General features: G+C 38.5%; 1 protein-coding gene across 14 annotated transcripts in view; it reads left to right on the top strand.

Annotated features, from left to right (window-relative positions):
* Window positions 1–15,013, top strand: part of MAST2 (microtubule associated serine/threonine kinase 2) — a 205,196-nt gene that overhangs the window by 110,472 nt on the left and 79,711 nt on the right. For 6 of the 14 annotated variants that reach the window (XM_077845129.1, XM_077845130.1, XM_077845128.1 and 3 more), the window contains one exon: window positions 5,283–5,477. The exons of 6 other annotated variants lie outside the window; for them this stretch is intronic. In XM_077845129.1, coding sequence (XP_077701255.1) covers window positions 5,283–5,477 — 195 coding nt within the window. Of the gene's footprint in view, window positions 1–2,421; window positions 2,723–5,282; window positions 5,478–15,013 lie in introns of those variants that run through there. 2 more of the 14 variants (XM_077845139.1, XM_077845142.1) reach the window with 2 other exon arrangements.

Raw genomic sequence — 15,013 nt, 5'->3', positions numbered from 1 at the left:
TAGAGAGAAATTTATTTGCTATTGTCAGAATCTTCTGCTGAAGGGTATTTATAGTGCAGTGGTTCATAACATTGATTCTAGAGAGTATTTCAGTTCACCAACTTGGCTGAACACAGGAATACTTCTAGGTAGCATAATTCATATGTAGGGTAACTAGGTGCAGATATATTGAGGAAAGGATACTTTCCCCTTTACCACTCTTTTAAAGATTTTAACCTCTTTGTGCCCTTTTTTTTTTTTTTTTCAAATAATGAGAATAATAAAAGCACATATATCATAGGACTGTGATGAAAACTACCTTGGTGTTATGTGTAGAGTGCTTATAATAAAATCTAGTACATAATAAGTACTTACAAATGTTGGATACTATTATGTCATCATTATTACTATTAATCAGGAGAATGAGCTTGGATATTAGAGAATGGATCATGCTGAGTAGAAATTTAGGGCCTGGTCTTAATTGCATGGCCTTGGCTTGGGATGGGGACAGACCATGGCTGGTTTTTTAGTTATGGGTGTGTGGGCTTTTGTGACTGACGTTGGTAATATCATAAAACTTTCCCAAAGTGGGACTCAGGACTTGCTGAGAAGTTGTAGATTTCTGAGAACGTTTACATTTTCATTAGGTCTTATATAGAGAGCAGGGGATTCTGAGACAGGAGCTATGAGAGCCAAGTGATTAGACTGGTATGTAAGAGGAAAAGTGAGTGTCCATAAGCTACTAGGTGAGAGGGAGTTTGCTTGGGATGAGAACAGAGGCTTTCAAATTTTTTAGACACAATAACTGTTTTGTGAAATGAGTATATTTGTGACGTCTGTTATTGATAATACATATAAATATACAAGGGCAACCACAAGTGATGGGCTACAATGTAAAATCTATTTTTATTAAGGGTCAGAGTCTAAAAAATTTAATAATGAAGGATAAGCTACTTAACTTCTGTATACTTTGTTTTCCCCATCTATAGAATTCTGTTATTTTCTATTCTATTTCATTGTTTCCCTTTTAAGAAAATGTTGTTCCTGACTTCTTAAATTCATTTTATCAGTTACGAGAGTAGCGACCTGCAGTTTAGAAAGTATTGGTTGGGGTATAAATTAATCCTTTGAATATTACCTTAGAAAAAGAGTTTGACCTACTTTGTCACCTAAATAAATGAGAGGAGCCCTTCAGAGTTTTTTTTTTTTTTTAACTTTTTAAAAAAATTTATTTGTGATAGTCACAGAGAGAGAGAGAGAGAGATTGAGAGAGAGAGAGAGAGAGAGAGGCAGAGACATAGGCAGAGGGAGAAGCAGGCTCCATGCACCGGGAGCCCGATGTGGATTTGATCCCGGGTCTCCAGGATCTTGCTCTGGGCCAAAGGCAGGCGCCAAACCGCTGCGCCACCCAGGGATCCCGAGCCCTTCAGAGTTGACAAGTGCTCTGAAGCAGGGGACCAAGACATTTGCTTACTCTGGTTCCCTTAGCTCCACTTGATCACTTGGCTTTACACTTGGGTTTTCTTCAGGCTATGCTGTTTTTATCAGATGGTTTCTTGTGTTTGGGCTTATCTCCTCCTCAACATTGGAGCTAGCTCCTGGAGGGCAAGAACTATAATAATAGCTAATACTTCTATAGCACTTCCTCTGTGCTAGGCACTTTTCTGTTTTACATATATTAATCTTCACCACAACCTACATATTAGGTACCTTAAATTATATTCATTCTACAGATAGAGAAAATAAAGCATATAGAAGTTAAGTAGCTTACCCTTCATTAGAGTTCTTCTGTAGCTTACCATAATGTCTTGTGTAACATCTGCCAAACAGATTATTTCATTAATAGTTACTAACTGAAATTAAACCAAATAGTTTCTGGGCTTATTTTCTTAGCTATCTTATGGCTTTTCTCACTACAAGGTTATTCAAGTGACTAGAGAATAATAGAAATTGAATTAAAAACGATACTGAACTTTGTCTAAGGAAGGAATACAGAGTTTATTTAAATTGGTCAAATTCAGAATTTGAATAATGGCTTTGCTTTGAGCCCTAACATTAAGACTGTCATTCTCCACCTGACATGGGTTTGAGAATGAATAATGTTACAGAAATGCCCACATATTCTTAGCTCCTTAATTTACTGATTTGGGATCTTAGTATGCTTTCTTCCAATCCCCTACCCACTGCAACAGCTGTTTTATACTGGCACACACCTCCAGAGTTAATGGTATTTCTGTCACACTGTGAGTTTTCAAGTTGGTATGTTCAATTTTTGCCAGAGTCTTCACTGCTACCAGGCCTCAAGGTTGGAGGTTGCAACTGACTTGTGGGGGAGGGAGTTTGGTGCTTGTCAGTGAGGAGGAACAAGGTGCTCTCCAACGCTCTGATTTGTTACAGGCTAAGTGTGAATGATGTCAGGCAGATCAGGGGACAGCTGATTCATTTGGGATCTGGGACTCCTCACTACGCCTCACTGCTGCCTCCTGGGCCCTTAGGTCTTTTGTGGTGGGGATGGGGGCGGATTCTGAATATTGTGTTTTTGAAGAACACAATATGTACTTTAATTTTTCTCTTAAGTTTGGGAAGCCTTTGTAGGTTTCCTTTGGCTTATAGACTGCAAACCCCTTGTGTGAAAGAACTTCCTGCCAAGACTCCCGAGTGTGAGAGGTCAAAAGCTTTGAGTAGCCAGGAAAATGATGAAACGGAGGAGAGAGAGACTGGGAGCACCATGTCTACGGATTCAGTAAGGAGGCTGGGGTCTCTGAGTGGAAACTGGCAGATGTCAGAACAAGAACTAATGCCAACTAACTTTCATTTGCTTGGATAAAGACTGCTTTGGAGATGCCTGTCAGAAAGAGGGCTGAGCAGGCTTCACAAATTCAAGGTCAAAACACTGGTCCCTGGCAGGGGCCTATGGGGCTTCTAATTATGAAAACTGAGTTAGATACCATTTTAGGGGTGCTTAGGTACCTGGGGAACTGGGTTATAATGAAGAGCTTTGTTTCCTGCCTTGAAATCAGATGTGTATTTAAACTTTGTGTCACAGCTGCATATATAAGCCCCATGAATGTGAGAAACAAATGGAAATGAAAGTTATCTTCTCCTAGGACTAGAAAGGGTATTGTGTTTCTGCCCCTGGCCTGTCAGCTCAGGCTGTCAGATCTGCCCTTGCAGATCCAAGCCTGAGTCCTTTAGGGTGTGACCTGAATTTTATTTCTGTGTTGGGCCAATATAGAAATAAAATAGAAATAGAAAAATACTTAGTGAAGGATTTCAAGGCTGGGGAATGGAGGAAGGCTTCCACTTCAGGGTAGCTTTTCCAAGAGCTGCTCAGGCTTATTTAATGAAGAAGTGCAGAGTGAATTGATCAGCAAAGTAGGGAACCAGGGAACCAAGTGTCCAAGAATCCATTCCACCTTGGGGATCTGTCTTGAGCTGCTTTTGTGTAACTCACAGGGTGTGTCCTTTGGAGTTTCTTCCTCTAAATGTCAGTGCCTACCTGGAGACAGCGTGGTATACTTGAATAGACACACTTCTTCAGTGGGCTTCCTTTGGCCTTTCCGTGTTAGTGGATGCCCATTGATTGAATTGATGACTCTACCAGACCTTGGAAGACTGGACTTGTTTGAAGTATATAATTGGAAAGAATGGCTTACATTTAAAAAATTGTTTCTTCTCCTACTAAGACTGAAAGTTAAAGACCATAAAAAGAAGCTTCATGAACTAATAATGTGTCATTTAAAGTGAAGAGGGTTTTTTGACAAAATTGTAAATTTTTTACATTAAGTTTGTAGTTTAAGAGAACATAAATGGTCAAAATCATGCTCCCCAAATGTTGTTGGTGCACTGCTCCTGGTAATCATTGTATCTATTTTAGTGACTTTGAATTTAGCTTAAGAAAATTCTCCCCTAGGAGCTAGTAAGTAGTTTATAAATCACCTTTCTTTTTTCAACGGTCTTTTAAAAACTCTATCTTCAAAGTATAACCAGTTTGTAGAGTGGTAATTACTAGCAAATAGAGAATGAGATTTGGTTTTCATAGATTTATAATCTTAATTTTATATTCATTAAAATAGCTAAACCTCAAAAAAAAAATAGCTAAACCTCATTTTATGTGATAAGATTTGAGACTCCAAAATTTTGTATTTAAGTTAATAAGAACTGTCTTACTGTATGTTCTAATTAGCTCTGGCTTATATGTACTACGGAGCTGATTTTTGAAATAGTTCTTTAGAAAAGTGAAAATTCTTTTTGAAAATGAGAAATTAATGCAAAATTGGTATTTTTAGTTCTTGTAATTTATTTTTATATGTTGAGTTTGTGGAAATTCAGGAACACTTGTAATTTAAAATAGTTTTCTGCCCTCTACTTTTCTATACTCATATTACTCATCTGAGAAATATGTTTGGAGCTAAAGGGATAGTTAGTAGGAAGGTAAAGATTTCTTTTGAATATATGTAATTAGTTTCAAGTAAATGTCAGTGTATACAAACAGTAATAGTACAGGAAACTAACATTTTTAAACAGGTGCTTAAGTGATACTTAGGTTTTTTTAATCTTTGAAGTGAAATATTGTGGCTATGGTATTTGTATAGAAAGCCATGCTCCTACCAAAGCAAATTAAATGCTGTGCATCTGTTAATTATTTTTTGTCATCTGGGATGTATCAATCAATGATCAGCAAAATAAAGATCGATATTAACCATCTGTTTTCAGTCTAATGATGTTATTTACTTAATAGTCTTCATTAGGACTTAACACATCAAGATGGTTAGGTTGTTTTTAGGGGAAAAAAGTAAACTAAAAAACTAAAATTTAAGTAGAAGCAAAATTTATTATACAGAATTAAGTGATGTTATTTGTTGTACTCATTAGGCAAAAGTTAGCTAATAAGTTGGTATTGTGGTAGATATAATCTATTCGTGTTTTACTTTTATGGATATACACATCTCTCTAGGAAGTTTTAGTCATTGAACACAAAATATTACTTCTATTGTTTGCTAATTTATGAATTGTAGTAGATTTGCAATATTTTTCCAGGAGCCAATTCTAAATACTTAGAATACCCAAAGTTTAAATTTTTGGTTTTAATTCTATGGATTAAATTTTAGTCTTGATGGTCCTTCTGTGCCAACATTGCACTGAGGCATTATTTGAGAATGATTTTTGACCTTTCCTTTTTTTTTTTTTTTTTTTTTTTTTTTTTTGAGCCTTTTGCTTAAACTAACCCACTTTGAATATGTTCCTTTTTGGTTGAGAAATTATCTCTGACCCTGCTTTTTTCTACTGTGATACGTTGTCAGAATCTCTACCCTTTGCCGAGGATCTGAAGTAAACCAGCACATGTTTTCACCCACATCAGCTCCAGGCCTATACTTCACTAAAATCCCATTTAGTGCTGATTGTGCCCTGGCTACTCCTCCTCTTGCCTTTTTCCTGAACCCACAAGCTCATAGCAGTCCTGGCAGTCCCTGTTCCAGCCGCCCGCTGCAGTGGAGGTAAGGAAACCTGCTGTGATGTGAATGTGGGCCTTGGTGATTGCTTTTGGCCTAGTAGGTAAAACCCAAACCTTTTTCCTTAATAATGGAGAGAAACCGAATGAAAGTCATAGAGAAGAATAAGAGGAATTTCAGAGATTTTGCTGTATTTAAAATTCATGAGAAAGAGGGATAGCATATCAGTAGTTAGACAGTTATGTGCCCATTGTTATTGTTGGGCAGCCTTGTGACCACTGCACAGAAAAGCAGAGCATGCCGGAATGCCAGACCTCTCTAAGGTGAGCTAGTCCAAATGCCACATTTTAGGCAACAGAAAAATTCAATTCTGCAATAGGTTAAGTGATTTGTTCAGATTGCTGAAAATAACCCTGTTTTTCTCCTTTCTTTCTGCCTTTTTATATAGTCACCATTTGAGTACATGCTATGTGCTAGACACTGTTTTAGGCACAGAGAACAAAAGAGTGGGTACAAAGAGCTAAAGTTCATGCCCTCAGAAGAGCTTAGATTCTAGTGGAGGGAGACAAATTAATGAGAGAATGTATAATAGATGGACATATGTGATATTGAGAAAATGAAGTAGGTTGAGGAGAGTAGGGAAATGTGAGGCCCAGGGCTTGGCATTTTATATAAGATGGTCAAGGAGGGTCCTTACTCATAAGTTGACCATGAGCAAAGACCTGAAGGAAAGTCACAGAGCCATAATAGAGATATCTGGAGAAGAGTGTTTCAGACAGGGGCACTTTGGTGGCTCAGTGGTTGAGTGTCTGCCTTCAGCTCAGGTTGTGATCCTGGGGTCCTGGGTTGGAGTCCCACATTCATACTCCTTGCAGGGAGCCTGCTTCTCCCTCTGCATATGTCTCTTCCTCTCTCTGTGTGTCTCTCATGAATAAATAAACAGGATCTTTAAATTAAAAAAAAAAAAAAAAAGTATTTCAGACAGAGGTAACACTAAGTGCCAAAGACCTGATCTAAGAGTTGGCTTCATGTGTTCTTTGTTCAGCAAAGTCCAGTGAAGCTCATGTGGAATGAGTTAAGGGGTAAGAAGTGGGAAATGAGGTCTGAGACATAGTGAGAAGCCAAATGGAATAGAGCTTTAAATTCATTATAAGGATTTTTGTTTTTTATGCTGAGTAACATGAGAAGCTGTTGGAGGGTTTGAAGCAGAAGAATGTTATGATCTGACTTAAATCACAAGGATCCCTCTGGCTATAGTTAGAAGGCTACTGGTATAACCTAGGTAAGACTCAATGGTTGTTTGAGCCCCAGGTGATACAGGTGGTAAGAAGTGGTCAGATTTGAGGATGTATTTTGGAAGTAGAATTGATAGGATTTGTTGATGGATTAGATGGCAGAGCTTGAGAAAAAGATAAGTGAAGGATAAAAGAAAATTGGAAGTTGAACAGCTAGAAAATTGGAAGAACCATGAACTGAGACTGGGAAACTGTAAGGGATAGCTGATTAGGCATTCAGTTAAAGACAGATGAAGTCTGGGCTGAAGATATATAAGGATATAAGGAACTGTCAGTGTGTCAGTGAAACAAATGATTAGATTTATGAGATCATCCAGTGAATGTCTATTGATAAAGAAGGAAGAAGTGTCAAAGGATTGAGTCCTGAGGCCATCTGGCTTTAAGAGATTGGGAAGATGAGGAACTAGCAGAGAAGAGACTGAAAAGGTGTGAGGCTTTTTAGGAATGCCAAGAATCAGGACAGAGGTATCTTGGAAACCTTTTTTCAAGAAGGAAAGTACGTTTGATTAGTAGGTATTTATTAAGATTTTGTTATGCAAAAACAAAAAAACCCCCGGGAAAACTAGAAATTTGAGTAGAAGCAAAACTTATTATATAAACTTAAGTGACATTATTTGATATAGGAGCTCAAATTCCACAAATGTTTTTAGGGCAGTGTTAGACGGACACAGGACAATGTTGGAGGCTGACTCCTGAAGTCACCAAGGTGCTTGGAATTGCTGTGTGGTGCTGAGTAAGACTACGTTGAGTAGCACCCACAACCTAAGTTGTGCCCCTTTTTGGCACAGGACCTGAAGTACTATGTCTTCACACCTGTGATCTTAGGACACACAACCTAAAGCAATGTCTTGTAGCTTAGGGCTTGAAAACTTCTTAAATTTTATGTTACATTTTTCCCCCTAGGCTTGTTCATGTGTCTGGACACTGTGTTAGTGTTTCATTCCATTCTTTTTTATCTGTCCCATGCCAAGTACCAATTCAGTGATACAGCAAGATAATTTTACCTTGTTGTTTGCTGCATATGTTTGTATTTCTTTAAACATTTTTGAATTTTATTCTGGGATGCAGTTATATTATTTGGAAATAGTTTGCTCCTTTCAAGGATTACTTTCTGGCTTCGTTAGGTATGCCCAGAGCAGCATTTGAGGCTAATATTTCCTTAATTCTTTCTTTTTAAAAGATTTTATTTATTTATTCATGAGAGAGAGGCAGAGACATAGGCAGAGGGAGAAGCAGGCTTCCTCCGGGAGCCCGATGCGGGACTCGATCCCAGGACTCTGGGATCACAACCTGAACCGAAGGCAGACACTCAACCACTGAGCCACTCAGGAGTCCCTAATTTTTCCTTAATTCTGAGGCAGTGCTTTCTGAGTACTCTATTCGATGCCTGTGCATTGTGAGTTTTTTTTCCCCACTCATGTTGGTGGGGACACGATCTCTTCCGGGCTCTGTGTGAGCTCTGGAGAGTTTACTGGCTACTCATTTTCTTGGATAGTTTTCTTACCCACATCACCTAGCTGAAAACTCAGGAGGAACCCCCATGCTGAGCTCTCTCTTTATAGCTCTCACCTTTCTATTACTCTGCCTACCATATTTTAGACATCTTAACCCTTCTTCCCGCAGCCCCCCGCTCCCCCAAACTTCTCAGTTCTGACTCTTCAGCTCAGGTACACAGCTTGGCTTTTTGGGTACTCCCTATCATGCTTCTTAGAAATACTCTCCAGGGGCAGCCCGGGTGGCTCAGCGGTTTAGCACCGCCTTCAGCCCAGGGCCTGATCCTGGAGACCCTGGATCGAGTCCCATGTTGGGCTCCCTGTGTGGAGCTTGTTTCTCCCTCTGCCTCTTTCTCTCTCTCTGTGTCTCATGAATAAATAAATAAAATCTTTGAAAGAAAAAAAAAGATCTTCTATTAAAACAAAACAAAACAAACAAACAAACAAACAAACAAAAAACAACTCTCCAGGCAGTAAGCTAGGGCAATCTTAGGACTTACTTTGGGGCAATTTTAGGACTTACGTTATATGTTTCCCTTCTGTAAAATGTCTAAAAACTATTGTTTCACATGTAGCATTTTGTTTTGTTTTTACTTTTTGAGGCACAAGGGTGAATCTGGTCTCTGTTTCCCCATCATGGCAGGAAGCAGAAATCCAATCTTCCTAATATTTTGAACTCCTGCTTCCATTATCAGAAGTGAAGATTGCTTCATGAGATTATTGGTAGATTGATTCACACATTAAATAAAACTAGTAGAAGCAGGACAGGCTCTTTATTTGTTTCATGCTTAGTCAAGAAAAGTTGAGAAATGAAACAACAGAAGAATAAGGATAGGTAGAATTTGCCAAGCACTTACTATGTGCTGAGCATTTTTCTAATCCTCAGAATACCTCGATGGGATGGTAATACAAGTCCATTTTATTGATAAAGTGGATAATCCAAGTAGATCAATTTATAGATAAGGCACTGTGGTTGATACAGAGGTTAAAGAGATTATTAATAAGCCGTAGAAACTGGCATTCATTCCCACAGAATCTTATTACAGTTTCTGTGTTCTTAAACCCTCTGCTGTAAGGTTTCTGATAGAACATGTGCTATTTAGTATTTAGTTAAAAAACTAACAAACTGCGGATTTAATAGCTCCCAGTTACCATCCTAAGCATTTAAAAATTTGAGGTCACTCAATCCTCACACCACTTCTGAGAGGCAGGGATTATTATTATGCTCATTTTGCAGATGCGAAGATCAAGGCACAGAGAGGTTAAATAGATCACTCAAAATGAAACAGCTGGTAAGTGGCAGAATTGGGAGTAAAACCTAGGCCATCTGGCTTCAGAGGTCATATTCTTTTTTAAAAGATTTTATTTATTTGAAAGAGAGAGAGAGTACAAGTGGGTGGAGGGAGAGGGACAAATGGAGAGGAAGAAGCAAACTCTCTACTGAGCAGGGAGACAGACTTGGGGCCCCACCCCAGCATCCGGGATCATGATCTGAGCAGAAGGCAGACGCTTAACCAACTGAGCCACTCAGGTGCTCTGAGATCATATTCTTAATAATTGTATTGTTCTGCTTCTCCATCTAAGATACTTCATTAATGCAATGTAATATATTCTGAATCTATATTATTTTGCAGCCCCAGGTTTTCTCTTTCCAAAAGACATGTTCATGACATTCTTTACTAAATATCCCCATAGTGGGGATAGGGATTGGTATTTCACAGTCCATTGTCACTTCCAGGCCCCTGCTTTTATACCTTCTTTCTTCTCTTAGGCTTAATTTATTAATCTTTTACCTTTGCCCATTGCTGTCATCCACTAATTTAGTTTTTGTTCTATCTATTCACATTCAGAGCCTAGAGCAGCACCGTGAGCAAATTCTACAAAATCCTTACTATGTAGATATGTTTATTGAATATTGCTGTTATTAAGCAATTGAGCAAATAGAAGCTGAAAGAAGAAAAAAATGATTCTAGCAAAAAATGTGAAGAACTAAAAATTGAGAGCTACTGGCAGTGAATTTGACCTCCATTTAAAAATAGATGACCCAAGGAACGCCTGGCTGGTTCAGTTGGTGGAGCGTGCAACTCTTGATCTCAGGGTGGTAGGCTTGAACCCCATGTTGGGTGTAGAGATTACTTAAAAATGAAATCTTTAAAGTAAATAAGTAAATAAATAAAAATAGACGACTCAAGAGAGGGAACTAGGATTTGTAACACTGCCATCTTGCAGTGGCCACATTGAATTGTACTTTATTGTCATGGAGGATAACTATTGTTATGGGCTGACTTGTGTCCTTAAAATTCATATGTTGAAGTTATAACCCCCAGTACCTATCGTGTGACTGTACTTACAGATAGGGACTTTCGGTTAAATGAGGTCATTGAGGTGGACCCTGATATGAATGGTGCCCTATAAAGAGGGGACTTAAAACGGAGACACAGAGAAGACAGCCATTTACAAGCCAGATGGTGAGGTCTCAGAAGAAACCAACCTTACTGACACCTTCTAGCCTCCAGAACTGTGAGGAAATAAATATCTTCTGTTTAAGCCTCCTGGTTTATGGTACTTAGTTCTGGCAGCCCTAGCAAACTAATAGAGCTACTGAGGCTTTTGGCTGCTTTGCCCTAAAGGGCTAGAGAATAGTATCCCTTTGCATGTTTGTTAGAACTGGCCCTGCTCAGAATCTTAACCTTCCTTATTGACTGCATCTTAGTGATATGCTTAGAACCTTACAGATTATTGCTCATAATAATTTGAAGAACAGTCAAGGCAGTTTTAAAATGATGCCCACTCAGTCTGTACTACATTTCTGTTTGTTCCTTGATGAGAAAGGATAGATGGGTCTGTTTTAGTCAAGCCTGATGGTGGCTCTTAAATATCTTAGATGGATCTGATCAACTTTTAGAGGCATCATAAATATGATAATGATTTGGGTTGAACTAATTAGCTTGTAACCTTTAGTCAACTTACACATCTTGCAGGAATATGATTCCAGTCTATTGATTGGCACTCAGACATGGATATTGCATTGTTGACATAACCCGATTTGAAGGGGTGCCAGATATGGTCCATGGTGTAACTAGTGTCCCTGTAGAGAAGAAAGGCAGTTAGTTGTGTCTTTGGCTCTTCACTGGCCCAGCTAGGCCTCCTGGAGATAAAAGTTTGGTGTTGGCAACTTCCCAGAACATAGAATGATTTAGATTTTGATTCAGTTTTAAATTGCCATAGCCTTTGTCAGCCCTATAGTTAGGAGCAAGAAATCCTATGTTAGAGTTTATATTGGAAGAGTTCTACCTCTAGCCCACTCCCTACTGTATAGGAATTCTTTTTATTACAGCGTCTAATAAAAAAAGCTCTTCAGCCTTTGCTTAAACATCTTTAGCAAACAAGTTCAGTACTGAAGTTTGCAGCTGATACTAATTCAGCCCTCTGGCCACTCCCATGTCACATGTGTGAGAGGCTTTTTGTAGACCAAACGGCAAAGGACAGGTGTTCTTTTGGGCCTCCTCCAAAACTAAGCAGCCTTTGAAACCCCTTTTTGGTAGTGTCAGGATTGTTTCCTGCCAGAGAGAAAGCACTATTTTCATTTTACCAACACCTGCTTTTCTTGTCTGTCTTTTTTTAAACAACTGCTTTCACAGTGACTCTAAAGAGGAATGTCTCCAAAACTTTTATTTTTATCTTTTTAAGATTTTATTTATTCATGAGAGACACACAGAGAGAGCCAGAGACACAGGCAGAGGGAGAAGCAGGTGCCATGCAGGAAGCCCGACATGGGACTCAACCCCAGTACTCCAGGATCATGCCCTGAGCTGAAGGCAGACGGTCAACTGCTGAGCCACCCAGGCGTCCCATGTCTCCAAAACTTGTTCTTATCCTGGCCCTATTGTAGGCATATTGCTTCAATTCTTTCTGCCTCAGTTATCTATATCATTAAAATGGGGATAATAATAGACCTTCAGGGGTTGCTATAAGGATTAGGTGAGTCAATACATATAAAATTGGTCAGAATACTACCCAGGCTGCTGTAACGGTTACTGTGCTGCTGTCTTTGTTGAAAACTTCACATGTTGCTTGCTGGTCCTCACATTTCATTTTGCTTCCATTCGTTTTCTCATATTCTTATTTTCCTTTGGAAAGCTCTAGGTATCACTTATCATTATGTCCTGCCCATGGAAGCTTTGTTACTGGCTAAGATAAGGCAGTGGCAGCCGGGTGCTCTTCTGTCCTCTATACAGTTTCACTAATTGCTGCTAAAAATTGGCCTGTTGGGGCATAGCAGGATGTGGACTAAAATGAGAAAAACTCTTTTGGGGATATTTTTTGGCAGTAAGAAAAGTTGAACAAACTAGGTTTAAAGGTGTTTCATTTTTCCTGAGTCTTCCTCTTCTTTCCTAAGGGAAAGAACAACTTGACAGTGTCTAGAGAAGATAGGTTTCTCCTATTTGAAAGGGAAAGTACTTTTTTTTTTTTTTTTAAATAGGAAAGTAAAGTAATGAAGAATACCAGCTGTGATTTAACTTACCCTCAGGAAATTTTGTATGGCAGAAAAATTTTCATAGATCCTGGCTTTAGGTAACCATGGATAAACAGTTCCATTTGGCAAGATGCCAAAGGCTTGCTCTTGGATTAAGAGGAAGAAGCTGATGGTTTCTAGGTATTTCTCTTTCTGGAAGTAGGAAAATTTTGTTTACTAGAAAATTCGCTTTTTAAATGTTGTATGATAGGAAATATCAAAAACACTACAAAATAGAGTAGCCTCGTATCTTGAGTGTCTACTTATCAACTCATGGTCAATGTATTGTCTCTTCTGCATCTCTGTCTAGTTTCCCCAACCCAATTATTTTAAAGCAAGTCCCAGACTGTGTCATTTTACCTGTAAATATTTCAGTTTGTATCTCTAAAGATAAGGGATCTTGAAAAATAAAAACATTACTATTCTAACACCTAAAAATGATTAATAGTTTACCAGTATCATCAAATTTCCAGTCAGTGTTCTTTTCTTTTTCTTTCTTTCTTTAAAAAAATTTTTTTTAAAAAGATTTATTTATTTTAGAGAGAGAGTGGGAGGGAGGGGCAGGGGGTGAGGCAAAGAGAAACTCCAAGCTGACCTACACTGAGTGCAGAGCCTGTGCGGGGTCAATCTCCCCACCCCAGGACATGAGCTAAAATGGAGAGTTGGGCGCTTAACTGACTGTACCACCCAGACACCTGTGTTTTGCTTTGTTTTGTTTTTAATTAGTATCCAAACTATGCCAAACACAGTTCATTTGGTTAGTATGTCTCTTAAATAGGGTGATCTAATAATTTATTACCTAAACTTGGAAACTTTTGGTAGTGAAAGGAGATTCTATTAATTATATTGGGACAGCAGGCAGAAATGTGATTGTCATGGACAAATTGGGATGTCTGGTCACTCTGCTTTTAAGTTTTTTTTTTAATCTAAGTTTTTCCACCCTCTTTTTCTTTTTGCATTTCCTGTATTGAAGAAACTGAGTTTGTCCTGTAGACTTTTCCTACGTTCTGCATTTTGCTCATTGCATCCTTGAGAGGTTCTTTAACATGTTTTAATGACTTCTATATTTCCTGTAAACTGGAAGCTTGATCTGATTCTGGTTTGACTTGGAGGTTGGGAGAGAATACTTAATTTTGGTGCAGTGTACAGTTGTTGGGAGACAGATAATGTCAGATCACTCCCATGTTTTGAATAGTATTGGCCATTGATAATTATCACCCTTACTTGATTGGGAGTTTGCCAAAAAGGTGATATTGCCATTACCTTTCCATTTATTGGCTACAGTATTACATAAAAGGAATTTACCCTTCATTATCTATTTGTTATCTTACTCTTGAGTCAATTTAGCTAAACTCTTTCCTGGCCCTTCAATTTGATGCCTCAGATGTTACCAGTTCCTTGGTCTTGTTTCAAACCTGGTAACTACTCTTTGTAGTGAAGATTGTATACTCAGAGTAGTGGAACAGATTGATGTGTGTGTGTGAAGGCTCTTGGAGCTTGCCATTTAAGTAGCTGCTAACTGATTGCTGATCTGAGGAAACCTTGACTCCCTCTTTTGGGTCCTAGAAGTCAACCTGGGGTACTTTTTATGTAGACCCTTGTTGTGTAGGTGCTCCAAGAGGTGAGAACTGATCCAGATATCAAGAACCCAGCAGCAAAGGTAAATATTTGTTGATTTTTCTTAGGGGTTCTTGCAGCAGCATCCCTTTCCTGCCCCTGGCTACTACAGGAGGAAGAACCAGTGCCAATCCTGATTGCCTTAAAGGATCAATCCCTTCCCTTGTCTTGGTAGATAGGAGGTTTGAGGCTAACAGTCCTTCTTCTGAGGAGAAGAGTCAGAGAAATAATTTTCGATGATAGAGTTATCTAGCATAGAAGAGTTAATTTTCATGGTGCACCTTCAGGATAAATTCCTGGGGATTCTGAGGCAAAGAATAAATGCATATGTAGTTTTATTAGCTATTGTCCAGTTTCCCAACATGGTGGTTATATCAGTTTGTATTTCCACCAGTGGTGTAAGATAATGTCTACAGTAGTCCCCTCTTATTTGTGGAGGACCCAGTGGATGCCTGAAACTGAAGATAGTACCAAGCCCTATCTATATTATACTATGTTTTTTCCTATATGTACGTACCTCTGATAAAGTTTAATTTATAAATTAGGCACAGTAGGAAATAAACAACATTAAATAATTATAAAATAGAGCAATTATAATATACTATAATAAAAGTTATGTGAATGTGGTCTTTCTCTCAAAATATCTTACTGTCCTGTACT

This window comes from Canis aureus, chromosome 13 (genome assembly GCF_053574225.1).
Source record: "Canis aureus isolate CA01 chromosome 13, VMU_Caureus_v.1.0, whole genome shotgun sequence".
In the NCBI taxonomy this organism is placed as follows: domain Eukaryota; kingdom Metazoa; phylum Chordata; class Mammalia; order Carnivora; family Canidae; genus Canis; species Canis aureus.
This window is presented reverse-complemented; position numbering and strand designations above follow the sequence as displayed.